Consider the following 27069-nt stretch of genomic DNA (forward strand, 5'->3'; position numbering starts at 1 on the left):
GGGAAGGTCCTTGGTTGGCTGTGGGGGAAGGTCCTTGGTTGGCTCTGGGGGAAGGTCCTTGGCTGGCTCTGGGGGAAGGTCCTTGGCTGGCTCTGGGGGAAGGTCCTTGGCTGGCTCTGGGGGAAGGTCCTTGTCTCTGTTCAGCTTCTGTTCCTCCGTTCCTTGGCAGTCTTCACATAGCATCAGCCTTTCTCCATTTGTCCTTCCTTGGTTGTGTGCCTAATCTGCTTTTCAATCTCAAAAGTGATTGGTTTAAAACATACCCTATACTGTTATGGCCTCATTAATATAACAAAGAAAACCCTATTCCCAAATGGGATTACATCCATGTGTATAGAGGTTAGGATTCCAACACATACTTTTGGGGGACACACTTCAATCCATAACAATCTGTTTCCTATTTTATTTTGTATTTGAGAAAGCCGCTTTTTGGGGAGGATCCTTCATGACCCCAATGGAAGTGGTGCATGTCATTGAGAATGACTGTGGCATGTAGCATGGTGCTGTTTACAGTTTGTTTTGCAGAGGAAACCCCTGGGGATCTTGTTAAAATACAGATTATGATTCATAGGTCTGAGTGGGCCTGAGATTCTGCATTTCTCACAAGCTCCTAGGTATTGCTGATGCTGCTGGTTGGTGGACCACACTTTGAGTAGCAAGGGCTTATAAAACAGACCAAGACCTTAATGTAAAAATTGTTGTCATAGCTGATCTCCAAACACCTTCAGGGGCACTGTGGGAAAAAAATCCTAACAACTTAATGTGCTATTCTCCTGTTTTAATTCTTTTAACGAGATTTAATATTCTGTTGATTTTGTAAAATTTCTAATATAGTTCATGTTCATTAAAAAATTTAAGTAAAATTGAGAAGTTGAGGTGTGTAAAAGAAAATTAAAGTTATTCCACTTGGAATCAGACTCCTTTAGGGCCAATATTAACAGTGCATATCTTATTATAATTTTTCCTCATTTATATGTAAACAGATACCTAGAATTTTTTTTTTAAATAAATGACATCAAATTTTATGTTTTCTGCAACTTGATTTTTTTTCACTGGAGTTTTCCAGGTTAGTACATGTGGATCTCACTCATTCTCTATAATCTAAAATTTGCTTCTACCATAATTTATAGAAATATTCTTTATTGATGGATATTAGGTATTTTCTGGATTTTTATAACATTCTGTGTAATAACAGCAACACCTTGTAAGTATATCCTTATATATAAACTATGCTAAGAATAAATTTTTAGCATAGTTTCACATTTTTTATTTTCGTAGCCAGTTATTTTTTCAAAAGGTTGTGACAGTTAATATGATCACGGTCTTAGTCATCTAGTGCTGGTACAACAGAAGTACCACAAGCGGATGGCTTTAACAAAGAGAAGTTTATTCTCTTATAGTCCAGTAGACTAGAAGTCTGAATTCAGGACGCTGGCTCTAGGGGAAGGCTTTTTCTCTCTGTCAGCACTGGAAGAAGGTCGTTGTCATCAGCCTTCCCTTGGTCTGGGAGCATCTCAGCACAGGAACCTCAGGTCGAAAGCACATGCTTTGCTCCCGGTGCTGTTTTCCTGGTGGTATGAGGTCCCCCACTGTCTGCTTCCTTCCCTTCCCTTTTATCTCTTGTAAGGTAAAATGTGGTGCAGGCCATACCCCGGGGAAACTCCCTTTACATTGGATCAGGGATGTGACTTCACCAAGGGTGTTAACATCCCACCCTAATCCTCTTTAACCACAGGCAGAGATTATGATTTATAACACATAGGAAAATCGCAAAATGGAGGACAGCCACACGACACTGGGAATCATGGCCTAACCAAGTTAACACATATTTTTGGGGACACAGCTGAATCCATGACAATTACCAAAAATACTCATTTCCCCAAATTTTTGACAACACTTTTTAATTTGGGCCAAGCTGATGTTTCAGTTGTACTTCCTTGACTACTAGAGAAATTGAGTATGGTTTCATGTATTTATTATCCATATTCACTTCCTTTCCTGTGAATTACTTATTTTTTTGCTCATTTAAAAAAATGGGCTTGTTTTAAAAAAAATTTTTATTGTGCTTTAAGTGAAAGTTTACAAATCAAGTCAGTCTCTCACACAAAATTTACATACACCTTGCTATATACTCCTAATTGCACTCAGCCCTAATGAGACAGCCTGCCCCTTCCCTCCACTCTCTTTTTATGTCCATTCCATCAGCTTCTGACCCCCCCTGCCCTCTCATCTCCCCTCCAGGTAGGAGATGCCAGCATAGTCTCATATGTCTACTTGATCCAAGAAGCTCATTCTTCACCAGCATCTTTTTCTATCCCATTATCCAGTCTAATCCCTGTCTGAAGAGATGGCTTTGGGAATGATTCTGTCCTGGGCTAACAGAAGGTCTGGGGGCCTTCTAGTCTCCGTTACACCATTAAGTCTGGTCTTTTTATGAGAATTTGGTGTCTGCATCCCACTGCTCTCCTGCTCCCTCAGGGGTTCTCTGTTGTGTTCCCTGTCAGGGCAGTCATCGGTTGTAGCCAGGCACCATCTAGTTCTTTTGGTCTCAGGCTGATGTAGTCTCTGGTTTATGTGGCCCTTTCTGTCACTTGGCTCGTAATTTTCTGGTGTCCTTTGTGTTCTTCATTCTCCTTTGGTCCAGGTGGGTTGAGACCCATCGATGCATCTTAGATGGCCGCTTGCTAGCGTTTAAGACCTCAGATGCCACTCTCCAAAGCGGGATGCAGAATGTTTTCTTAATAGATTTTATTATGCCAATTGATTTAGATGTCCCCTGAAACCATGGTCCCCAAACCCCTGCCCCTGCTACGCTGGCCTTCGAAGCATTCAGCTTATTCAGGAAACTTCTTTGCTTTTGGTTTAGTCTGGTTGTGCTAACCTCGCCTGCATTGTGTATTGTCTTTCCCTTCACCTAAAGTAGTTCTTATCTACTATCTAATTAGTGAATAACCCTCTCCCTCCCCCTCCCTCCCCTGTCTCGTAACCATCAGAGAATATTTTCTTCTCAGTTTAAACTATTTCTCGTGTTCTTATAATAGTGCTCTTATACAATATTTGTCCCTTTGCAACTGAATTTCACTCAGCGTAATGCCTTCCAGATTCCACCATGTTATGAGATGTTTCACGGATTCATCACTGTTCTTTATTGATGCATAGTATTCCATTGTATGAATATACCATAATTTATCCATTCATCTGGGGACATGATCATTATCGTTTTAGATTTTGTATTTAGGTCTTTGATCCATTTTGAGTTCGTTTTTGTGCATGGTGTGAGGTATGGGTCTTGTTTCATTTTTTTTGCTAATGGATATCCAGTTATGCCAGCACCATTTTTTAAAAAGACTGTCTTTTCCCCATTTAACTGTTTTGGGGCCTTTGTCAAATATCAGCTGCTCATATGTGGATGGATTTATGTCTGGATTCTCAATTCTGTTCCATTGGTCTATTGTATCTGTTGTACCAGTACCAGGCTGTTTTACACTACTGTGGCAGTATAATAGGTTCTAAAATCAGGTAGAGTGAGGCCTCCCACTTTGTTTTTCTTTTTCAGCAATGGTTTGCTTATTCGGGGCCTCTTTCCCTTCTGTATGAAGTGGGTGATTTGTTTCTCCATCTCATTAAAAAATGTCATTGGAATTTGGATTGGGATTGCATTAAATCTATAGATCGCTATTGGTAGAATAGACATTTTTACCATGTTAAGTCTTCCTATCAATGAGCAAGGTATGTTTTTCCACGTATGTAGGTCTCTTTTGATTTCTTGCAGAAGTGTTTTGTAGTTTTCTTTTTTTTGTATAAGTCTTACATCTCTGGTAAGATTTATTCCTAAGTATTTTATCTTCTTGGGGGCTACTGTAAATGGTATTGATTTGGTGATTTCTTCTTCGATGTTCTTTTTGTTAGTGTAGAGGAATCCAACTGATTTTTGTACATTTATCTTGTATCCTGATAGTCTGCTAAACTCTTCTATTAGTTTTAGTAGTTTTCTTGACGATTCCCTAGGGTTTTCTGCGTATAAGATAATGTCATCTGCAAATAGAGATACTTTTACTTCTTCCTTACAATCTGGATGCCCTTTATTTCTTTATCTAGCCTGATTGCTCTGGCTAGGACCTTCAGCACAATGTTGAATAAGAGTGGTGATAAAGGGCATCTCTGCCTGGTTCCCGATCGCATGGGGAGTGCTTTCAGGTTCTCTCCATTTAGGATGATGTTGGCTATTGGCTTTGTATAAATGCCCTTTATTAAGTTGAGGAATTTTCCTTCTATTCCTATTTTGCTGGGAGTTTTTATCATAAATGGGTGTTGAACTTTGTCAAATGCCTTTTCTACATCAGTTGATAAAATCGTGTGATTCTTGTCTTTTATTTATATGAGGGATTACATTAATTGTTTTTCTAATGTTAAACCATCCCTGCATACCTGGTATGAATCCCACTTGGCCATGGTGAATTATTTTTTTGATATGTTGTTGATCTGAAAGTTTGGTAGAACTATGCAGCGAAGCCCCCCGGGGCTTTTTTTTGTTGAAGAGTTTTTTGATTACCTTTTCAATCTCTTCTTTTGTTATGGGTCTATTTAGTTGTTCTACCTCTGTTTGTGTTAGTTTAGGTAGGTAGTGTGTTTCTAGGAATTCATCTATTTCTTTCTAGGTTTTCAAATTTGTTAGAGTACAGTTTTTCATAGTAATCTGATATGATTCTTTTAATTTCAGTTGGGTCTGTTGTAATATTGCCCATCTCATTTCTTAGTTGGGTTATTTGCTTTCTCTCCTGTTTTTCTTTTGTCATTTTGGCCAATGGTTTATCAATTTTGTTAATTTTTTTCAAAGAACCAGCTTTTGGTCTTGTTAATTCTTTCAATTGTTTTTCTGTTTTCTATTTCATTTAGTTCTGCTCTAATTTTTAGTATTTGCTTTCTTCTGGTGCCAGAGGGTTTCTTTTGTTGTTCTCTTTCTATTTGTTCCAGTTGTAGGGATAATTCTTTGATTTTGGCCCTTTCTTCTTTTTGTATGTGTGTATTTATTGATAGAAATTGACCTCTGAGCCCTGCTTTTGCTGTGTCCCAAAGATTCTGATAGGAAGTGTTTTCATTCTCATTGGATTCTCTGGATTTCTTTATTCCATCCCTAATGCCTTCTCTAATCTAGTCTTTTTTGAGCAGGATATTGTTCAGTTTCCAAGTGTTTGATTTCTTTTCCCTGCTTTTTCTGCTATTGATTTCTGCTTTCATGGCCTTATGGTCAGAGAAGATGCTTTGTAATATTTCAATGTTTTGGATTCTGCTAAGGCTTGCTTTATGACCTAATATGTGGTCTATTCTAGAGAATGTTCCATGTGCACTAGAAGAGGAAGTATACTTGGCTGCTGTTGGGTGGAGTGTTCTGTATATGTCTGTGAGGTCAAGTTGGTTGATTGTGGCATTTAGATCTTCCGTGTCTTTATTGAGCTTCTTTCTGGATGTCCTGTCCATCACCGAAAGTGGTGTGTTGAAGTCTGCTGTTACTATTGTAGAGTTGTCTATCTCGGTTTTCAATGCTGATAGAGTTTGTTTTATGTATCTTGCAGCCCTGTCATTGGGTGCATAAATATTTAATATGGTTATATCTTCTTGTTATGTTGTCGCTTTAATCATTATATAGTGTCCTTCCTTATCCTTTCTGATGGATTTAACTTTAAAGTCTATTCTGTCAGAAATGAATATTGCCACTCCTGCTCTTTTTTGATGGTTGTTTGCTTGATGTATTTTTTTCCATCCTTTGAGTTTTAGTTTGTGTGTCTAAGTCTAAGGTGTGTCTCTTGTAGGCAGCATATAGACAGATCATATTTTTTAATCCAGCCTGCCACTCTCTGTGTCTTTATTGGTACATTTAGTCCATTTACATTCATTGTAATTATGGATAGGTATGAATTTAGTGCTATCATTTTTATGTCTTTTTTTGTGTGTTGCTGACAACTTCTGTTTCGCACTTAATTTTTTTGTGCTGAGTAGATTATATATTGTCTTTTCCTCATATTTGTTGTCGATTTTGTTTCTGCTGAATCTTTATTTATTTGCATTTTATTTTGATGTGTAGGATAGTTTGTCTTCTTTGTCTTTGCCTCATTATTTACTCCTATTTTTCTAAATTTAAGCCTAACTTTTATTTCTTTGTATTGCCTTGTCTTCCTGTCCATATGAAAGATCTATGACTACATTTCTTAGTCCTTCTTTACATAATAGCATCGCTGAGCGTTTTTTAAAATCTTGATTTATTTTTGTGATTTCCCTGTCTAGGTTAACATCTGATTGCTCTGCCCAGTTATTGATTTTCTAACCAAAGAACTCCCTTTAGTATTTCTTGTAGTTTTGGTTTGGTTTTTATGAAATCCCTACACTTCTGTTTGTCTGGAAATGTTCTAATATCACCTTCTTATTTGAGAGACAGTTTTGCTGGATATATGATTCTTGGCTAGCAGTTTTTTTCCTTCAATTTTTTAGTGTAAGTCATCCCATTGCCTTCTTGCCTGCATGGTTTCTGGCGAGTAGACCGAGCTTATTCTTATTGGCTCTCCTTTGTAGGTGACTTTTTGTTTATCCCTAGCTGCTCTTATAATTCTTTCTTTATCTTTGGTTGTGGCAAGTTTGATTATATGTCTTGGTGACTTTCTTTTGACATCTGTCTTATGTGAGGTTTGATGAGCATCTTGGTTAGGTATCTTCTTATCTTTTACAATATCAGAGAAGTTTTCTGCCAACAAATCTTCAACAATTGTCTCATATTTTCTGTTATCCCTCCCTGTTCTAGTAGCCTAATCACTCATAGGTTATTTCTCTTGATGGAGTCCCATATGATTCTTAAGTTTTCATTTTTTTAGATTCTTTTATCTGATTTTTCTTCAAATATATTGGTGTTGGGTGCTTTATCTTCAAGTTCACAAATTCTGCCTTTTACTTGCTCAATTCTGCTCCTCTGAGTTTCTGTTGAGTTGTCTACTTCTGTAATTTTATTGTTAATCTTCTGAATTTCTGATTGCTGTCTATGGATTTTTCCAGCTTATTAAATTTTTCATTATGTTCCTGAATAACCTTTTTAATTTCTTCAGCTGCTTTATCTGTGTGTTCCTTGGCTTGTTCTGTGTATTGCCTGATTTCCTTCCTGGTATCTTAAAGGGTTTTGTATATTAATCTTTTGTATTCTGCCTCTGGTAATTCCAGGAAGGCACTTTCATGTGGAGGATCCCTTTATTCTTTGTTCTGAGAGCTTGTTGAGGCGATCATTGTCTGTTTCTTTATGTGACTTGATATTGACTGTTGTCTCCGAGCCATCTATAAGTTTCTGTAGTAGTTTATTTTATGTTTACTTACTGTATCATAGCTTCTAGCTTTGTTTTGTTTTGATGTGACCCAATGGGTTGCTTGAGCGAGCTGGCTTGATTATTTTTGCCTTTGGAGCTCTGATGTCCTGTCCCCAGATGGCTAGAGCTATTATCAGGTATATCAGTCTAGGAGTCCATTCACTTTTCTTGTATGAATTCAGCTCAGGTGTCCAGGTAGCTGCTCATCAAGTGTGTGGTACAGGCTCTGCCATACAGTCTTAGAGGGGCAGGGGTGATTGGTGTAGGTACTGGTATCTGGTTGCAGCACATGGTCATGCTCTGAACAAGGTAGGAGGCTGAGAATCGTCCCCCAAGTGTCTCTGGAGAAAGTGTGTCCCTGTTCCCTAGACCGTACAGGTAGGTGGATTCTGCAGACAGACCAACGGCACCCAAAGTTTTTGGTTGTAAGGACTGGGAGGTACCAGTTATCCTTGGACCTCTGTCACAGGTGGCTGGGTGACATGAGTGGAGCTATCAGTACTTAGGGCCCTGATGTGGGTAGGCGAGGACCCTGTTTAACAGGCAAAGTGGTGTCAAACATCAAATACCCAGCTCTCCACTGCACAGCTGAAACAGTTATAGTCTGCCAGCAAGGGCATAGTCTCCTGAAGTAGGCCCACAGAGGTCCATGCAGAGGGGAAAGGTACTCAGTGTCCATGGACCATGTATGCCTGGATAGTAGCCGCTTCTGTCCTGAGCTCCCCTGGTTAATGGAGCTGGCAAATTATCTTTTCCCCTAGTTGCGAGTTTATTCCTTCTTCAGCGCCTGTAGGATGGCTCTAGGCACTCAACAGGGCCTATCTCAGGCCAGGGAAATGAACAGCCATTGATGCCGGCTCAGGGGTGGGGAGCACAGTAAAATATACGTAAGCACTTAGCTTTTGCCAAGAGCGCCATTCTTCTCTAGTTCCGGAGGTGTGGGTAGGCTATGTGGCTGGCTGCTTCTCTCTGGGGAAACTGCAGCCAAATGCTAGTACCAACCCGTCACAGCCACTCCCGGGAATGGTACCTGAGAGCTCCTGGCAATTCAGGTCTGGTAACTGCTCTCTGCTTCTGAACCATCTCTTCCTCCCCTGACCCCTCAGTTCATTTTCTAACCTTTCCTTTGATGTTCAGGGCTCCTAACTTGTCATAAATATACTTGTTTCAGTTGTTTTTTCTGGTCTTTGTTGTAAGAGGACTTGCCTGAAGCGTCTGTCTATTCCGCCATCTTGGCTCTGTCAAAATTGGGTTTTTTGACTTACTGCTTTGCAAAAGCTTTTTATTTATCAGGGATGTTATTACCTTTCATCATGTGTTGCTAATATTTTCTCTCAATCTGTTCAATCTTTGCAGTGTTCTGCCACTATTCAAAATTTTTCCGCTTTTGTGGAAAATTTGAACTTTCTTACCATATTTGATTCTCAACATCTTTCCATTGTTGCTTCCTGTTGGGAATGCTTGTTTGAAAAAAATTTACAAAGCTAATTTTTTTTTTTTCTCCTGTTAAGCTTGAGCTTTTGTAAGTAAACCTAAATTTTCCTACTTAGTCCCATTTCTTAATGTTTAAATTCATAACCTACTATATAATCCACCAAGTATGGTACCACATGAGGTAGTGTTGAATTTGGAATAACTGATAAACCAAAACCAGCTGCTGTGGAGTCAGTTCCAATTCTTGGCAATCCCACGTGTGTCAGAGTAGAACTGTACCCTGTAGGGTTTTGAATGGCTGATTTTTTAGTAGGTCACTAGACCTTTCTTCTGGGTGAGCTTGAACCTGTAACCTTTCTGTTAGTAGCCAAGCGTGTTAACCATTTGTACCACCCAGGGACCCTGAAATAGCAATTGCTTAATAAATTTCCCCTCCCCTTATTCCAGGTTTTTGCTCCACTAGGCAGAGCAAAGAATAGCCTACCCTTCTCCTCTTTTAATGAGTGGTCATCATTTTGAGTTTGTCTGATATTTCCTCATGGTTAGATGTCCTTCTCATGGGATGTCTGGAGGCACGTGATGCCCATTTGCCTCTCATTGATGATGTTAATTTTGATCACTTGATCAAAGTATTTTCTGATTTTGCCACTGTAGAGTTACTATTTATTCACTCATAACTAATAAGTAATCTGTGGAGAGACACTTTAAGACCATGCAGATGCCTTGTTCCTCATCCATATTCCCCCTTTAGATTTAGCTCCATTGATATTCTTGCCTGAACCAGTCTTCACTATGGTAGTTGCAAAATGATAGATTTCCAATATAGGCACACCCTTGACATCTGCCAGTCAATACTTGGTGTTTTACTGTAAGCAGGAGCCCCCATGTGTGACCTACATATCTAATATTTATTACAGGTATTACTCATAGATTCCTAATTTTTCAATGGATTGTTTCCATTACTGTCTTTAATTATTTTGGTACTTAAATTATCCTGGATTTTGGGTTGCCTTCCTTTTTGATTGTTATCTAAAGGATTAAAAAACATGGAAAATGTTTTGGGAGACTCAAATAGTATAATTATGGCCTGTTAGTAATATCAGAGTTTCCTTTAAGTCATACTATCTGAAGAAAAAGTGTTAAATGTAATTATTTGCTTTTGAATAGTGTTTGATCATTGTTATGTGCATTTGTGTGCATTCTCATTTGGTTTTCATGACAACCCATGATATAGGCAAGGGGGCATTTGGACTCCATCTACTAACCCATTTTCTGCTAGTTTAACAAAAGACTGTTGTGTATAGTAGCCTGTGGGACTAAAGTTCAATAGAAAACAACCCCTTGCTCCTAACACACACTTGCATGGTTTTATATATTGAGATTTGCTTTTTTTTTTAATTAAAAAAAAATTATTGTGGTAAAATATATGTAGTATAAAATTTGCCATTTTAACTATCTTTAAGCGTACATTTCAGGGGTATTAATTACATTCACATGTTGTGCAGCCATCACCACTATTTATTTCTAAAACTTTTTCTATCACCCTAAAAAGATGTTCTCTACTCATTAAACAATAACTCACCACTCCCCCCCGCCCAACCTTTGCCTCTGGTAACCTCTAATGTACTTCTTGCCTCTGTGGATTCGGCTGTTACAGATATTTCATGTAAATGGAATCATATAATATTTGTTCTTTTGCATCAGGCTTATTTCACTTAGCACAATGTTTTCAAGGTTCATCCATGTTGTAGCATGTTATAGAACCTCATTCTTTTTTATAGCTGAATAATATTCCATTGAATGGATATACCACGCTTTGTCTGACCGTTTACCTGTTGATGGACACTTGGGTTGTTTCCACCATTTGGCTATTGTGAATAATGCTGCAATGAACACTGATGTCCAAGTATCTGTTTGAGTCCCTGCTTTTGGGTATATGCCCAGGAGAGGAATAGCAGGGTCATATGGTAATTCTGTCTTTAACTTTTTGAAGAATCACTGTCTTAGTCCTCTAGTGCTGCTATAACAGAAATACCACAAGTGGATGGCTTTAACAAAGAGAAATTTATTTCTTCACAGTAAAGTGGGCTAAAAGTCCAAATTCAGGGCTTCGGGTCCAGGGGAAGGCTTTCTTTCTCTGTCAGCTCTGGAGGAAGGTCCTTGTCCTCAGTCTTTCCCTGGTCAAGGAGCTTCTCAGGCACAGGGACCCTGGGTCCAAAGGATGTGCTCTGTTCCTGCCATTGCTTTCTCGGTGGTGTGAGGTCCCCAACTCTCTGCTTGCTTCTCTTTTATCTCTTGAGAGATAAAAGGTGATACAGGCCACACCCCAAGGAAACTCCCTTTACATTGGATCAGGAATATGACCTGGGTAAGGGTGGTGTTACAATCCCACCCTAATCCTTTTAACATGAAATTACAAATACAAAATGGAGGACAGCCACAGAATACTGGGAATCATGGCCTAACCAAGTTGATACACACATTTTTTTGGGGACCTAACTCAATGCATGACAGTCACCAAACTGATTTCCACAGCAGTTGTACCATTTTACATTCCCACAAGCAGTGTACAAGGGTTCCACTTTCGTCACATCCTTGCTGACACTTGTTGTTTTCACTTTTCTGGATAATAGCTGTTGTAGTATAAAGACATGTACTGTGAAATAGGTGAGATTTATTGAAAGTAAAGACGCAGCTCGGGCGGGAGAGACACTGAATCTCATAATAGTGAAATCAGCACTCTGCAGTGGGAAGCTACAGAAACATATTTGTGAGAACAAAGAACTTAAGGTACATTATTATTGTTATTATTTATTATACTTTAGATGAGGCTTTACAGAACAAACTGGTTTCTCATTAAACGGTTAGTACACATAGTGTTTTGTGACATTGGTTAACAACCCCACAACATGTCAGCACTCTCCCTTCTCAACCTTGGGTTCCCTATTACCAGCTTTCCTGTTCCCTCCTGCCTTCTAGCCCTTGCCCCAGGGCTGGTGTGCCCCTTTAGTCTCATTTTGTTTTATGGGCCTGTCCACTCTCTTTGGTTGAAGGGTGAACCTCAGGAGTGACTTCAGTACTAAGTTAAAAGGGTGTCCGGAGGCCATAGTCTCTGGGTTTCTCCAGACTCTGTCAGGCCAGCAAGTATGGTCTTACTTTTTGAGTTAGAATTTTGTTCTACCTTTTTTTTCCAGCTCTGCCTGGGATCCCTTATTGTGACCCCTGTCAGAATAGTCAGTGGCGGTAGCCAGGCACCATCTAGTTGTACTGGACTCAGTCTGGTGGAGGCCGTGGTAGATGTGGCCCATTAGTCCTTTGGACTAACCTTTCCCTTGTGTCTTTAGTTTTCTTCATTCTATAAGGTACATTATTTGGATTGGAAGCTACAAACTTAAATGAACATAAGGCGGGCTTACTTGAAGTGAGGATTTGAAAGGAGTTGGTTTGAAGTACATATGTGTCTTACTTAGATTGGTTACAACATGATAATTGCAAAGCTGCCTGATAAAAGGGGTGGTAACCAGGTGATTATGACACAGTTACAGGACACACTTTTCTTAGAAACAACTTGCTCATGCAAAACTTTTCCTGTGGGTATTTGCAAGATTCAGGTAAGGTTCGGAGCCAAGATCATTTCTTAGAGACATTATTTCTACATCCTTAGCTTAGGAAGACATTTCTTTAGCTCATGGTTAAATCTGTACTGTTACTAGGGCAAAGCAGAATTTAATATGAAGTCGGGCATCCACCTTAAACCAGCTGTTTCAGATTCATTGGGCTCCTCAGTTCTTTATTTCCTTGCACATAGCCATCCTAGTGACTGCAAAGTGATGTCGTTTGGTGATTTTGGTTTGCATTTTTCTAACAACTAATATTGAAAATCTTTTCGTATGCTTATTGGCTGTTTGTATGTCTTCTTTGGAGAAATATCTATTCAAGTCCATCACCATTTTTATTTGGATTGTTTGTCTTTTTGTTGTTGAGTTGTAAGAGTTCTTTATATATTCTTCTGGACATTAAGGCCTTATCAGAGATATGATTTGCAAGTATTTCTCTCATTCTGTAAGTTATCTTTTTATTTTCCTAATAATGTAATTTGATGCGTGTGGTGAAATGAGTTCCTTTATGTAGGCTTTTGCCTTGGTTCTTTAGAAAAACAGCTTGAGAGATTATTCCCCTAAGCCCTGAAGAGTTACCTTTGTTCTCATTTTCTACCCCAGAGGATTTGTTTCTTTTGTCCACGTTGATTGACATTTCTTGGGTAAGCTGTAAACAACTTGTGGTTTGATACTCTTTGTCTGGTGCAGGGCTACAGCATGCCCTGTGGTTGGTATACACCTTGCAGGGATTGGCCAGTAGACTATCCAGGTGAAGTGACTATAGACTATGCAAATAAAGTGACTATAGACTTTGCCAATGAAGTTACTCTAGCCTACTATGCAAATGACGTATCTGTGGCCTATCGAGAAGGGATTGGTCAGTTGTGGTCCTAGTGGGAGGGCCATGCCTTGAAATTAATGAGGAGTTTGTATATATATGCAGCCAACTGCACAGAGGTTTTTTCAGACATGAAGCTGGAAAAAACGAAAGGAAGAGAGAAGCAGCAGAGAGGAGGCAAGGAACCTCCTAAAAGAGCTGTAATGTGGGTCACTGAAGACAGTGATAGGCCCGGTAGGGGCCCAGTGGCAGAGCTGGTGGCGACAGGCCCAGAAGGGGCAAGAGGAACCTGTCCTGAGGGGGCCGAGGGGGCGCCTGTCCTCACAGGGCTGAGAAGAGGCATACGCAGCTGAGCGGGGGCATGTATGGCAGAGAGAAGGGCTTGCCTGCTTGCTTGCAGGGCCGAGAGGAGCTAAGGGAGCTGTCCTGCACTGAGGAAGGGAGACTTTGCCTGTCTGCTTCCTGATCCTGATCCCGAGTTGTAGTCTATTGATCCCAATCTCGAGTTGTACCCTGTTACTTCTTCAATAAACCACTTAACTGTAAGTATGGTCTGTAAGTTCTGTGTGGCCATTGCAACAGATTATCAAACCCAGAAGAGAAGAGGAGAGTGTTGTGGAAGGGACAGCTGGTGTCAGAATTGGTAAAAAGGCTGAAGAGTGGAGATGTGTCTGACATCCATATCATAGGGATAAGCCTTGGGCTAATCTTGGTTTGTACTGAAAAAAAAAAAAAACCTGTTGCCATTGAGTCGATTCCGACTCATAGCGGCCCTATAGGACGGAGTAGAACTGTCCCATATGGCTGCCAAGAAGCACCTGGTGGATTCAAACTACCAACCTTTTGGTTAGCAGCTGTAGCTCTTAACCACTATGTCACCAGGGTTTCCCCGATCTGTATTATCTCCTCTGAAATTCGACAGGTTCTGATGCTATTACTACTCCCACTGTTTTACAGTGCATAAAAGTTTTTACTTTTAACAAAGTTTAATTTATCCATTTTTTCTTTCATTGCACATGCTTTTGGTGCCATATCTAAAATTTGTTGCCAAATCCCAGGTCACACAGATTTACCCGTATGTTTTCTTCTAGAGGTTTTATGGTTTTAGCTTTTATATTTAGGTCATTGATCCATTTTGAGTTAATTTTTATACATGGTATGATGCATGGGTCCAACTTCATTCTGCTTCATGTGAATATCTAGTTGTCCTAGAGCCATTTATTGAAGAAACTCTTCTTTCCCATTGAATGTTCTTGGCATCCTTGTAGAAAATCTGGTGGTCATAGATGTATGGATTTATTTCTGGACTTTCAATTCCATTCCATTGATCTAGTCATATATCCTTATACCAGCAAACACTGTTTTGATTACTGTAGCTTTGTTGTAAGTTCAAAATTGAGAAACGTGAGTCTTCCAGCTTTGTTCTTTTTCAAGATTGTTTTGCTATTCACGTCCCTTTGAGGATTGACTCTTCTATTTCTTTAAAAAAGACTATTGGAATTTTTATATTGCATTGAATCTATAGATTTCTTTGTGTAGTAATGACATCTAAGCAATGTTGTCTCCCAATTTCTGAACATAAAATGTCTTTCCATTTATTCAGGTCTTCTTTAATTTCTTTTTAGCAATGTTTTGTATGTGATTTGCTTTTAAAATACGTTTTTCTTTAATAAATATGTTTTCTGGTATTTGGCTTTATACTAAGAAGTACAGCCCTATCTAATATTAATGTATCAGAGAATATTAGGTGGGAAAACTATTTCCCATTTCTCTTTTATCCCACTAAGCCATCTACACGCAGCTTTCTTAGTTCAGAGTGTTTTTCTGTATGTGGGGCTATGTGTTTATCCTTACTGATCAAGGCCTTATGAGCTGTATTAAGCTGGAGGACCCACTCTGCAATGGCTCTCCATTTTCTCTAGGATAAAACAAAGTTTTATGCCATACCTTCTGCTGCAGTATCGTCTGGTACCTGAACCACATGCCTCTCTTGGCTTTGCGCATGCTCTATTATTTCTGCAGTGCTCTCCCCTCTCATCCTCACCTGCTCTTGAGCTCTTATTCAACTTTACAGCTTTTCCTAATTTTCTTCTCCTAGTGTTCATTGTGTTTTTCATAAAGTATTGAATGGAACCATCTTTATCATTGTATGTAAGAAATTATATTGTAATGCTTCCTTTATGTAAATCTTTCCGAGGAGATTGAATTTTCTGAGGGCAGAGACCCAATGCTTGGCACTACTTGTCACACTGTAGCACTTAAATGTATTTTGAACAAAAAGAATCCAACTACTGAACTTTACTTCTTGTAGGTAGAAAGATATTAAAAGGTGCCTCCTTGGTAGGTTTTTTGAATCCCCTGTAATTTATAATTGTAAGGTAGTTGTGAGAGCCATTTTGGAGTTGGAATTAGGGGCCAAAATTCCCCTTGTTGGAGGGTCCGCGTTGGGGCTGTTGTACAATGGTGGGAGTAGTAGCCTCAAACCCTGTCTAACTTCAGGCTGGGTAATGACCAGGATCAGCCCAAAGCTGATTCCCATGAGGCAGAGGTCAGACACACCTCCACTCTCCAACCTTTTTACCATCCCTCCTCCCAAGATACTTCCCACTTCTCCTCTGCATTGGATAACCCATTGCAGTGGCCACATAGATTCACAGACCATAGTTACAGTTAAGTGGTTTATTAAGGAAATAACAGGGTACAGCTCCACATCAAGGTCAACAGACTACAACCTGAGATCAGGATCAGGAAGCAGGTAGGCAAAGTCTCCCTTCTTCAGTGCAGGACAGCTCTCTTAACTCCTCTTGGTCATGTGGGCCTCCTCTCGGGGTCCTGAGAACAGGCATCCTCTTGGCCCCCTGAAGACAGGCCTCCTCTTGGCCCCTGAGGACAGGCCTCCTCTCGGCCCCCTGAGGACAGGCTTCCTCTTGGCCCCTGAGGACAGGCCTCCTCTCGGCCCCCTGAGGACAGGCCTCCTCTCGGCCCCCTGAGGACAGGCTTCCTCTCAGGCCCCTGAGGACAAGCTTCCTCTTGGCCACCTGAGAACAGGCTTTCTCTCAGGCCCCTGAGGACAGGCCTCCTCTCGTCCCCTGAGGACAGGTTTTCCTCTGCCTCCCTCTGGACCAGGTTCTCTTGGCCCTTCTGGACCTGTTCCACTGGCTCTGCTGCAGAGCCCCTTCTGGGCCTCTTGGTGGCTACAGTGCTACAGCCCTTGACCCATGTTACAGTTCTTTTAGGAGGTCCCTTTCCTCCTGTCTCTCTCTACTTCTTCTCTTCTTTCTTCCTTCTGCTTCCTCCTGCTGCTTCTCTTTCTGCCTGAAAAGTCTCTGGTGGTTGGCTGCATGTTTACACAACTGCTAGTCAATATCAAGACCTGGCTTCTCCCAGTGGTGCCACAAACTGACCAATCCCCTCTCAAAAAGCCACTGACCCTTCATTTGAATAGTAGGCTATCAAAAAAAAAAATAGTATAGCCTAATCACCAATCCCTTCAAGGTGCATATCAATCACAGGGCAGGCTGCTGCCCATGACTAGACAAAAAATAACAAACCACAAGTTGTTTAGCTTACCGGGAAATGTCAGTCAGCCTGGACAAAAGTAACCAACCCTCCGGAGTAAAAAACTAGGGCAAAAATAACTCTTCAGGGTTTAGGGGAAAAATCTCTGCAGGTGTTTTTCCAAAGAACCGGGGCAGAAGAAACTCATTTCATCACAGCTATCACTTTTATTATCCCAAAGAGTTCATTGAAAGTTTGGAAGTGGTCTCAGCCCCTTACATATAGTTCTGAAATTGTTAGCAAAGTCAGTGGGGAAAGTATAATCTTTTTGTAAAAAATGAATGTTGATGCTGAAGTCAGGGATGAAGTGTATTGGTATCTGCAGATTGATTACATTGAAATGCATCAAAAAAATAAGATAGATTGATGGATAAATAGATGATAGATTAGTGGATTGGTGATAATGAAAATGGAGCAAAGTGTAAATTGCAGAATCCAGCTGGTGGATGTATGGGTTTACTGTACAGTTCTTTCAACCTTTCTGAACATTTTAAACTTTTAATAATAAAACACTGGGGAGAAAGGATGCTTGTGTTATTTATTTTTGAGCACTATATTGTGCTTTAGGTGAACCTTTACACAGTAGATTAGTTTTCCATTCAATAATCCATACACAGATTGTTCTGTGACATTGGTTGCAATCCCCTCAAAGTGTCAGCACTCTCCCCATTTTCGCCCTGGGTTTCCCATTTCCATTCGTCAGGTCTTCCCGCCCCTTCTTGCCTTCTCATTTTTGCTTTTGGGCAAATGCTGCCCTTTTGGTCTCATTTGTTGATTGTTCTAAGGAGCACATTGCTCACAGGTGTTATTATTTTATAGGTCCTCTGTTATTTAGCTGAACAGTGACCTCCGGGAGTGGCTTCATTTCCATGTTAGAGGTTGTTTTAGAAGCTTGTGTTATTTTTGAAGAACACATTTATTGGCGTTGTTGTTGTTATTAGGTGCTGTCAAGTCAGTTCTGTCTCATAGTGACCCCACATACAAGAGAACGAAACACTGCCCGGTCCTGCGCTGTCCTCAAAATCATTGTTATGTTTGAGCCCATTGTTGCAGCCACTGTGTCAGTCCATCTTGTCGAGGGTCTTCCTCTTTTTACCAAGCATGATGTCCTTCTCCAGGGACTGGTCCCTCCTAATAACACATCCAAAATACATGAGACTAAGTTTTTTTTTTTTTTTTTTAATTTTTATTGTGCTTTAAGTGAAAGTTTACAAATCGTGAGACAAAGTTTTGCCATCCTCGCTTCCAAGGATCACTCTGACTGTATTTCTTCCAAGAATTTATTGCCTACACGTATCTATTATGAACATTAAATCATCAACTTGATCTTCCTGAGCATCAGTTTTTTTCCTAATATTTCTCCTCCTCAAGGGGCCATTGGTGGTACAGTGGTAGAATTCTCGCCTTCTGTGCGGGAGACCTGGGTTCAATTCCCAGCCAATACACCTCACGCACCCCTCCCACCCATCTGTCAGTGGAGGCTTGTGTATGGCTGTGATGTCAAATGGGTTTCAGCAGAGCTTCCAGACTAGGAAGAGAAAGAAAGGCTGGCGATCTACTTCTGAAAATCAGCCAATGAAATCACAGTGGTCCAACTGATCTGCACCTGCACCTGGTGCAGGACTGGGCAGCATTTCCTTCGCTGTGCATGGGGTCACCATGAGTCTGTGCTGTCTGGACAGCAGTGACAACCAAGACATTTCTTCTCTTCTGTCTTGTCAACTTCAGCTTTCAGTTTCCGTGTCACTCTCCCTGGGAAGTTTTCCCTGACCTTCCAGACTGTTTAGATGGTTCTCTCTGTATTTCCATAGCACCTTTTCTGCATACTTAGGCCATTTTTAGGCAATAGAATTTATCACCTTCTACTGTTATCCTTTATATTATTAATCTGTCTGAACCAGTAGACTTTCTTGGGGGCAAAGACTATGTTTCTGGAATGCTTTCAACTACCAGTAACAACAAAACCAGCAATAATAAACAGACTAACAATGGCTTAAACCACTAGGAGCCTGGAGGTAGGTGTGTCCAGGATTGGTTTGGTGACTTGGCCCTGGGCTGGCACCTCTGCTTTCTTCTTATTTCTGTCCTCATGATGTCAGGGTGGCTGAAGAAATTATGTGGATTGAAATATCCACTATGGTTATTTTAGTTTTTGAGCTGGGAGTTGGCAAATATCTATGGATTTGTCAAATAGTTTTCAATTTATTTATTATGGTTTCTTGTAGAGAAGTTGGAGCCCTGGTGGCGTAGTGGTTAAGCTCTTGGCTACTAACCAAAAGGTTGGCAGTTCAAGTCTACCAGCTGCTCCTTCGAAACCCTGTGAGGCAGTTCTGCTCTGTCCTGTAGGGTCGCTATGAGTCGGAATGAACTCAACAGCAGTGGGTTTAGTTTGGTTTTGGTCTAGAGAAGTTGACTTTGTTTTTTGAAAATAGCAGCTCAGGAGTAGGTGGCTGCATGTGTTTGAAAGATCTTTCACTGATCCTGGAAAAATATTCACCTGTTTTCATACAACAATAATAACTCACAGAATAAGGTAGCTTCAGATAAATGGTGTGCCACATTGATGGTCTGGAGGTACTAACCTCAGCTCTAAAATAGTTGCAGACCAAAAAAATTAGGCCAAAATTACAGTAGCTTCACATTCCTAAGCTGCAGCCTTTTAGGGAGGCTGGCCTCTTATCCCATTTATTCTATTTTAGTCCCAATCCAGCTGTGCTTAATTATTTGGTTAATTGCTTAACTCGCTTATTAATAAGCACAAAGTTAGAAAAGGGGGAGTGGAAATGATGCCTGGTATAGGCAAGTAAGCTGGTTAAAAAAAAAAAAGTTGCCATTGAGTTGATTCTGACTCAGTGACCCTATAGGACAGAGTAGAACTACCCTATAGGGTTTCTAAGGAGCAGCTGGTGGATTCGAACTGCTGACCTTTTGGTAAACTGAGGGTCATGTGTAAAATGGGGAAAAAGAACAAGAGTGGCTACCCTGATTGCCACTCAGGGTAGCCCAGGGCCATTCACATACCTGTTGTACAAGGTGTGAAGAGCCTTAAATCACTCTAGACAAGGTTTAACTATGTTCAGTCAGCTCTGATAAAAACAGCAGGGAGATACACGTGAAAAGGAAGATGCAAAGCTTTATGTAAGTATGATTTCAAGCATGTTTAAAATATAGGAATATATAGATTAAAATACTGGAAGGAAATACACTGTTAATAGTGACTGTCTCTAGACATAGGTGATTTTTTTTAAAGATAGTTTTTGTGTATTTTCTAAATTTTCTACAATGAGGATCACGACTTTTGATTTTAAATAGCTTTATCTTTAAAAACATATCCCAGACATTCAGATAGTTCTTTTTTACATCCACCTGGTCTTTTTTTGATGTCATTTATCATATATTTTGGTCTTGTCTTTGTTAAAATTAAGTAGTCCTTTTTATAATGCCTGTGTGAAGAGGCCCTGCTTGTTATGTATGGCACACTCACTGGTGGGGAGTTTTCCATGTGTTGGTAGTTTGGAATTTCAGGCTCCTAAATTTTTTTTTTAACTGGTGGGGCCTTAGCCCCAGAGCCCTATGCTGCCTTCCTGGTGTGCAGCCCCGACCCCCAGCTTTGGTTTAGCTCTGCCTGGTGCTCCGGCCTGTGCGGCCAGCCGGGACCCCCCTTTATGTTTGGCTCTTGGCTTTGGAGGAGTGCTGTGGTTACAGACTTTCAGGGGGGCCTCCCCCGCGGCCTGGGCTCAGGCAGACAGCTTCCTCGTCATCTCTTTCCACTGGTGGGCTTGTCCAGTCTTTACCTGCAGGGCCTTTTTAGGGGTCTCAGCTCCCTCTCACCTCCTGTTGGCGCCTACTCTCTTGCCCTGTGTGTTTGTTAAATCCTGAATCACCTGCTTGGGGATCTGTTGGAGCCCTGGTGGCGCAGGGGTTAAGAACGTGGCTGCTAACCAAAAAAGGTCAGCAGTTCGAATCCACCAGCCACTCCTTGGAAACTCTATGGGGCATTTCTTCTCCGTCCCATAGGGTTGCTATGAGTTGGAATTGACTCGACAGGAACAGCAGCTTTTGGGGATCTCTTACATTCTTTTGAGGTCAGCTGTGCATTTAAGAGCCCTCTCAACCTGGCTGCCTGTTAGAATCACCAGGGACGCTTTCGTAAATTCCCACACCCAGGCTGCAGCCCAGACCAATTCAGTTAGAATCTCTGGGTGGGACTCCACGCATCAGTATTTTATTTTATTTTTAAATTTTATTGTGGTAAAATACGTATAACAAAACTTTGTCATTTGAACCATATTTAAGTGTGCAATTTAGTGACACTAATCATCACCACTATTTCTGAAAGCTTTCCATTACCCCAAGGAGAAATGCAGTGCGCTTTAAGCTGGGTTCTGGGTTTAAGCAGTAACTCCCCAGTCCTCTCCTCCCCCAGCCCCTGGTAAGTTCTGATAAACTTTACCTGCCCTAGGTGATTTCATGGAATAGTGATATACATCGGTCCCTTTGTGACTGACTTATTTCTCAGCCCGTAGTGTTTTCAAGGCTCATCCACGTTGTAGCATGTGTCAGAACTTCTCTCTATGGCCCTTTATGGTATATACCACATTTGTATCCAGTCAGCTCTTACTGGACACTTGTGTTGTTTCCAAAGTGTCAATATTTTTTTTTAAAGCTCCCTAGGTAAGTACAGTGTGCAGCCAGGGTTGGAAACCACTGATTTATAATGGTGTTAGTTTTACTTTACCCAGTGATTTAAGTGCGTGTGTGTCTGTAGGTGTATGTATATATGTATTTTTATAGTGGGAGTGTTTTCAAGTTATTTTATAAGCAATAATAGAAAAAGAAGCACCTCTTGTTATTATAATTAGAAAAAATCCTCATGGAGTTAGGTAGAAGGGAAACCAACATTTGTTAAGCTCTGACTGTGTGCACTGTGCTGAGGTTTTTCGCATGTTATCTCACTTAATCCTCAGAAGAATCCTGCAAGATAGGCGGTGTGTTTCCTCATATTTGCAGCTGGGAAAATTGACTCAGAGAAAGTGAGTAATTAGCTCTAGGTCACACACCTTACAAGTGGCAGGGCCAGACCCGGACCCGTGCGACACCCAAGCCCATGCCCATTTTCTTATGCTGTGGTGTGTGTGAAATAGAGGGATTTTCCTATACAAACTGGTTAAAATAAAAAGTGGCATTTGGGTTAGAATAAGCTCAAAGTATCTTATCAAATTCCTTATTTGGAATACTTTATGCCAGGCCTGTTCCACTCATTTTAACTCACTTCCAATGAAATTAAATTGCTTTTGACTAGTAGGTTGTTATTTTAGAAATTTAACTTATTTAAGCTGAACAGATTTCAAAGGGTGATTCAAGAAGACAAAGTAAAGTATTGTAATGACATGTGCAAAGACCTGGAGTTAGAAAATCAAAAGGGAAGAATGTGCTCAACATTTCTCAAGCTGAAAAAACTGAAGAAAAAATTCAAGCCTCAAGTTGTAATATTGAAGGATTCTATAGGGAAAGTACTAAACGACCCAGGAAGCATCAAAAGAAGATGGAAGGAATACACAGAGTCACTATACCAAAAAGAACTGGTTGACGTTCAACTATTTCAGGAGGTAGCATATGATCAGGAAGCAATGGTACTGAAGGAAGAAGTCCAAGCTGCACTGAAGGCATTGGTGAAAAACAAGGCTCCAGGAGTTGACAGCGTATCAATTGAGATGTTTCAACAAACAGATGCGGCGCTGGAGGTGCTCACTAGTCTATGCCAAGAAATATGGAGGACAGCTTCCTGGCCAACTGACTGGAAGAGATCCGTATTTATGCCTATTCCCAAGAAAGGTGATCCAACTGAATGTGGAAATTATTGAACAATATCATTAATATCACACACAAATAAAATTCTGCTGAAGATCATTCAAAAGTGGCTGTAGCAGTAGATCGACAGGGAACTGCCAGAAATTCAAGCTGCATTCAGAAGAGGATGTGGAACCAGGGATATTATTGCTGATGTCAGATGCATCCTGGCTGAAAGCAGAGAATACCAGAAAGATGTTTACCTGTGTTTTATTGACTGTGTAAAGGCATTTGACTGTGTGAATCATAACAAATTATGGATAACACTGTGAAGAAAGGGAATCCCAGAACACTTGTGCTCATGAGGAACCTGTATATACACCAAGAGGCAGTCATTCAAACAGAACAAGAGGATATTGTATGAAAAGATGTGTGTCAGAGTTGTATCCTTTCACCATACTGAGTCAGTCTGTATGCTTAAGCAAATAATCTGAGAAGCTGGACTATATGAAGAACTGGGAGGGCATCAGGTTTGGAAGAAGACTCATTAACGACTTATGCAGATGACACAGCCTTGCTTGCTGAAAGTGAAGAGGACTTGAAACACTTACTGATGAAGATCAAAGACCACAGCCTTCCTTATGGATTATGCCTCAACATAAAGAAGACAAAAATTCTCACAACTGGACCAATAAGCAATATCAGGATAAATGGAGGAAAGATTGCAGTTGTCAAGGATTTCATTTTACTTGGATCCACAATCAACAGCCATGGAAGCAGCAGTCAGGAAATCAAAAGACACATTGCATTGGACAAATTTGCTGCAAAAGACCTCTTTAAAGTGTTAAAAAGCAAAGATGTCACCTTGAAGACTAAGGTGTGCCTGATCCAAGTAATGATGTTTTCAGTTGCCTCATATGCATGCAAAGCTGGACAATGAATAAGGAAGACCAAAGAATTGGTGCCTTTGAATTGTGGTGTTGGTGAAAAATATTGAATATACCATGGACTGCCAAAAGAATGAACAAATCTGTCTTGGAAGAAGTACAGCCAGAATGTTCCTTAGAAGCAAGGGTGGCGAGATTATGTTTCACATACTTTGGATGTGTTATCAGGAGGGAACAGTTACTGGAGAAGGACATCATGCTTGGTAGAGGGTTAGTGAAAAAGAAGACCCTAGATGAATGAGATGGATTGACACAGTGGTGGCAACAGTGGGCTCAAGTAGTGTTTTGTTCTGTCGTACGTAGGGTCGCTATGAGTCGGAACCAACTCGACAGCACCTAACATCCATTCATTTTAGTTTATAGATTTCTATAAACGTGGAGTAAATAATTTAGTTATAATTCATTTAAGTATGTCATAAAGGGATAAGAAAAAAAAAAAAAATCTGTTGCCCTTGACTCAATTCTAACTCGGAGCAACCCTGTAGAACAGAGTAGAACTGCCCTATAGGGTTTCCAAAGATCGGCTGGTGGATTTGAACTTCTGGCCCTTTAGTTAGCAGCCTGAGCTCTTAACCACTGTGCCACCATAAAGGGATACTTATTTAAAAAAAATGCATTTATTTATTCCTCTTAAGATCACCCTCTTAATCCATGTGGAGGGTTGTGGTGTATATGCCTGCCCACAGGTGAGCACTGGGGGGCAGAGAGGCAAGGATGAGCAAAGAGGAGAGAATAAAGAGATGGGGCTTGGGGGTTCCCTGTGGTGTCAGATGCCTGGGGTCAGGCCAGGAAATTGGGATTCAGAGCTGTTTGGTTGTCTGCCTCAGTGAAGCTCCATTGAAGATGTCTTGGGTTTAGTGAAGAGTTGTTTTCCGTCCTGTCCACAGTGACACAGGCCTTGGATGCGCGTACCCACTTCTTCTCCCTTGTCAAGCGTTCGCTCTTGTCCTGCCTCTGCTGTGATGAATGACTTTCACAGTTATCTATGTCCAGAGCCTAGAAGAATCACTGTTCTGTGGAAATGGACATGCTAGGCATTTCTGGAGGGTATGCATTTCGTTTGATTGTAGTTGGGTAGGAACCAGACTGCATCTAAGTCCTTGTCCTTTTCACCCACAGCTCCTCAACTGGGTCTTCTGTCTACGTGTCAGAACCCCAGGAAATTGGCAGGATGGCTGCAAACAAGAATAAGAGCCAGAGCTCCTTGGCCCTTCACAAGGTGATCATGGTTGGCAGCGGAGGTGTCGGCAAGTCGGCCCTGACGCTTCAGTTCATGTATGATGAGGTAAGACGCGCCTCAGTCACAGACCGCCTCATGTCCTGTCAGCAGCTGTAGCAGTCCTTTCTCCAGCTGTGTTTCTGTTCCCATTTCTCCAGGTGAAGGAAGATCATGGAGCAAATTTGTGTTAAGGTGGTTTCCAAATAGTTTTATAGGATTCTGTGTAACTTAACCAGCATAAGATCTGGATTGCTGACTTAGATAAGTAAAGAGCCCCTAAGGAGCCCTGGCGGCACAGTGGTTGAAGTGCTTGGCTGCTAACCAAAAGGTCGGCAGTTCGAACCCACTAGCCACTCCATGGGAGAAAGATGTGGCAGTCTGCTTTCATAAAAGATTTTTGGCCTTGGAAACCCTATGGGGCAGTTCTACTTTGTACTATAGGGTTGCAATGACTCAGAATTGACTTGACGGCATTGTGTTTGGTTTTTTGGTTTAATGATCCGCTGGGTGGTGCAAACAGTTAAGCGCTTGACTACCAGCTGAAACGTTGGTGATCTGAACCCACCCAGAGGCACCTGGGAAGACAGCCTTGGTGAGCAGCTTCTGAAAGACCACAGCCTTGACAATCCTATGGAGCAGTTCTACTGAGTCAGAATCAGCTTGACCGTAACTAACTACAATAATTTCAGCTTTGGCAGGCGTGTCAGAGGTCTCTGCTTGTGTTATTTCCGTTGTTATTCTTTGAGCTTGCTCTCTGACGGGCAAGCGAGGAGGAAGGGACCTTTGTACAGGTGTTTCTAAATAATAGATCTGATATTTAGCTGGGTGACTAGTCAATTTTGGAAGGGATTGAATGGGGTAGCCAAGTTGTCATTAAAACTAACTGTTTTCTCAAGTGATGGGCATCAAATTCTCCCTAGTTCTCTCCATCCCTGTCAAAAGTAACATTGTTTTCTTAATGGGGATAAAGCACCTGGTGTTGAATCCATGTGACAACACTGCCTTGATTACCATGGCAACAGAGGTCCCTGCTTGACTATCCTTTGCTGGTACTACAGGCAAAGGGTTCAGACCAGAGCTGAAATGTCAGGGCTTGTATTGCATTTACTTACATTGTGTTTACATGAACATATATTTCATAAAATTTGTGAAAGAAAGATATTTTAGCACAGTCAAGATTACTACTCTTTTTGCTAGACTTTCCCTCAGTCCAACTTCCTCTTATGTTAGGTCCATAGGCATTTTGTGGATCAAGCTGAGGGAAGTTGAATTAGGGATACACTTAGTTGGGGTTTAGTGGGATATTGTAGTTTGAGTCACTTTAGTGTGTAGTTATTACTAGCTGTCCTGGTGTAGGAATGGCTTCCAGAAATACTCCTGCTGCCCATTGTGCTGACTAAGCTGGCATTGAGACGTGAGGTGCAGGGCCAGGGCCTGTACCCTGGTATGTAGGTGTCCTGTAGCACCTGGGACTGAAAGTGTGTGGGTATTGGAGAAGAAGCAAGGGGTGAAATGACGGAGCTAGAAACTGGCCTGAGCTTCTCACAGTGATACATTTGACAGCAGTCCTAAACTTTAATTACTAGCAATGTCATGCACTTGCAAAGATGAAAAAAACTTTTCTAAACTGTCAATAAAAGAGACGTTTCAATCAACCATACTAGAGGAAAAACTGAATTTTTTTTTTTTTTTTAATTTTCTATAGGAAATACTGGACCCTTGGTAGTACAGTGGTTAAGAGCTCAGCTGCTAACCACAAGGTCAGCAATTCAAATCCACCAGCCACTCCTTGGAAACCCTGTGGGGCAGTTCTACTCTCTCCTGTAGGGCTGCAGTGAGTCAAAACTGACTTGGTGGCAACGGGCTTGGATAGGAAATATGACAAAACAATTGGCCTGTGACAAGGTATTTAGGTTCCTAGGGCTGCTATAACAAACGACCACAAAGTGAGTGGCTTTGAAGAACAGTAGTTTATTTTCTTGCAGTTTTAGAGGCTTAAAGTCCAAATCAGGGTTTCAGCCATGCTGGCTCCTTCCGTGGGCCTCTCTCCTCGTTTCCAGTGGCTCTTCCTTTGCTGTTTGTACATGCTTCTGCCTCTCCTATGTGTGTGTCTCTGAGTCTCTACTCCCCTTTATGAGACACCACTCAGAAGGGACTAGGTTTAGGACCCACCCTACCACCCCCATGACCTCATTAATGTAACAAAAGAAAACCCCTGTTTCCAAACAAGATCACATTCATAGGTACAGGGGTTAGGGCTTCAACATACATTTTTGGGAGGTACAATTCAATCCATAACATAAGGTAATCAAACAGTATACAGCAAAAGAAAAAAATTAAG

The 27069-nt window shown here is 41.0% G+C and overlaps 1 protein-coding gene across 4 annotated transcripts in view; it reads left to right on the forward strand.

Annotated features, from left to right (window-relative positions):
* RALB (RAS like proto-oncogene B) overlaps nucleotides 1–27069 on the forward strand; it is a 68195-nt gene that overhangs the window by 25473 nt on the left and 15653 nt on the right. For all 4 annotated transcript variants that reach the window (XM_064287306.1, XM_064287307.1, XM_064287305.1 and 1 more), the window contains one exon: nucleotides 24629–24794. In XM_064287306.1, coding sequence (XP_064143376.1) covers nucleotides 24681–24794 — 114 coding nt within the window. In that variant the 5' untranslated portion in view covers nucleotides 24629–24680. The remainder of the gene's footprint in view (nucleotides 1–24628; nucleotides 24795–27069) is intronic.

The sequence above is a fragment of the Loxodonta africana genome, chromosome 6, assembly GCF_030014295.1.
Source record: "Loxodonta africana isolate mLoxAfr1 chromosome 6, mLoxAfr1.hap2, whole genome shotgun sequence".
In the NCBI taxonomy this organism is placed as follows: Eukaryota; Metazoa; Chordata; class Mammalia; order Proboscidea; family Elephantidae; genus Loxodonta; species Loxodonta africana.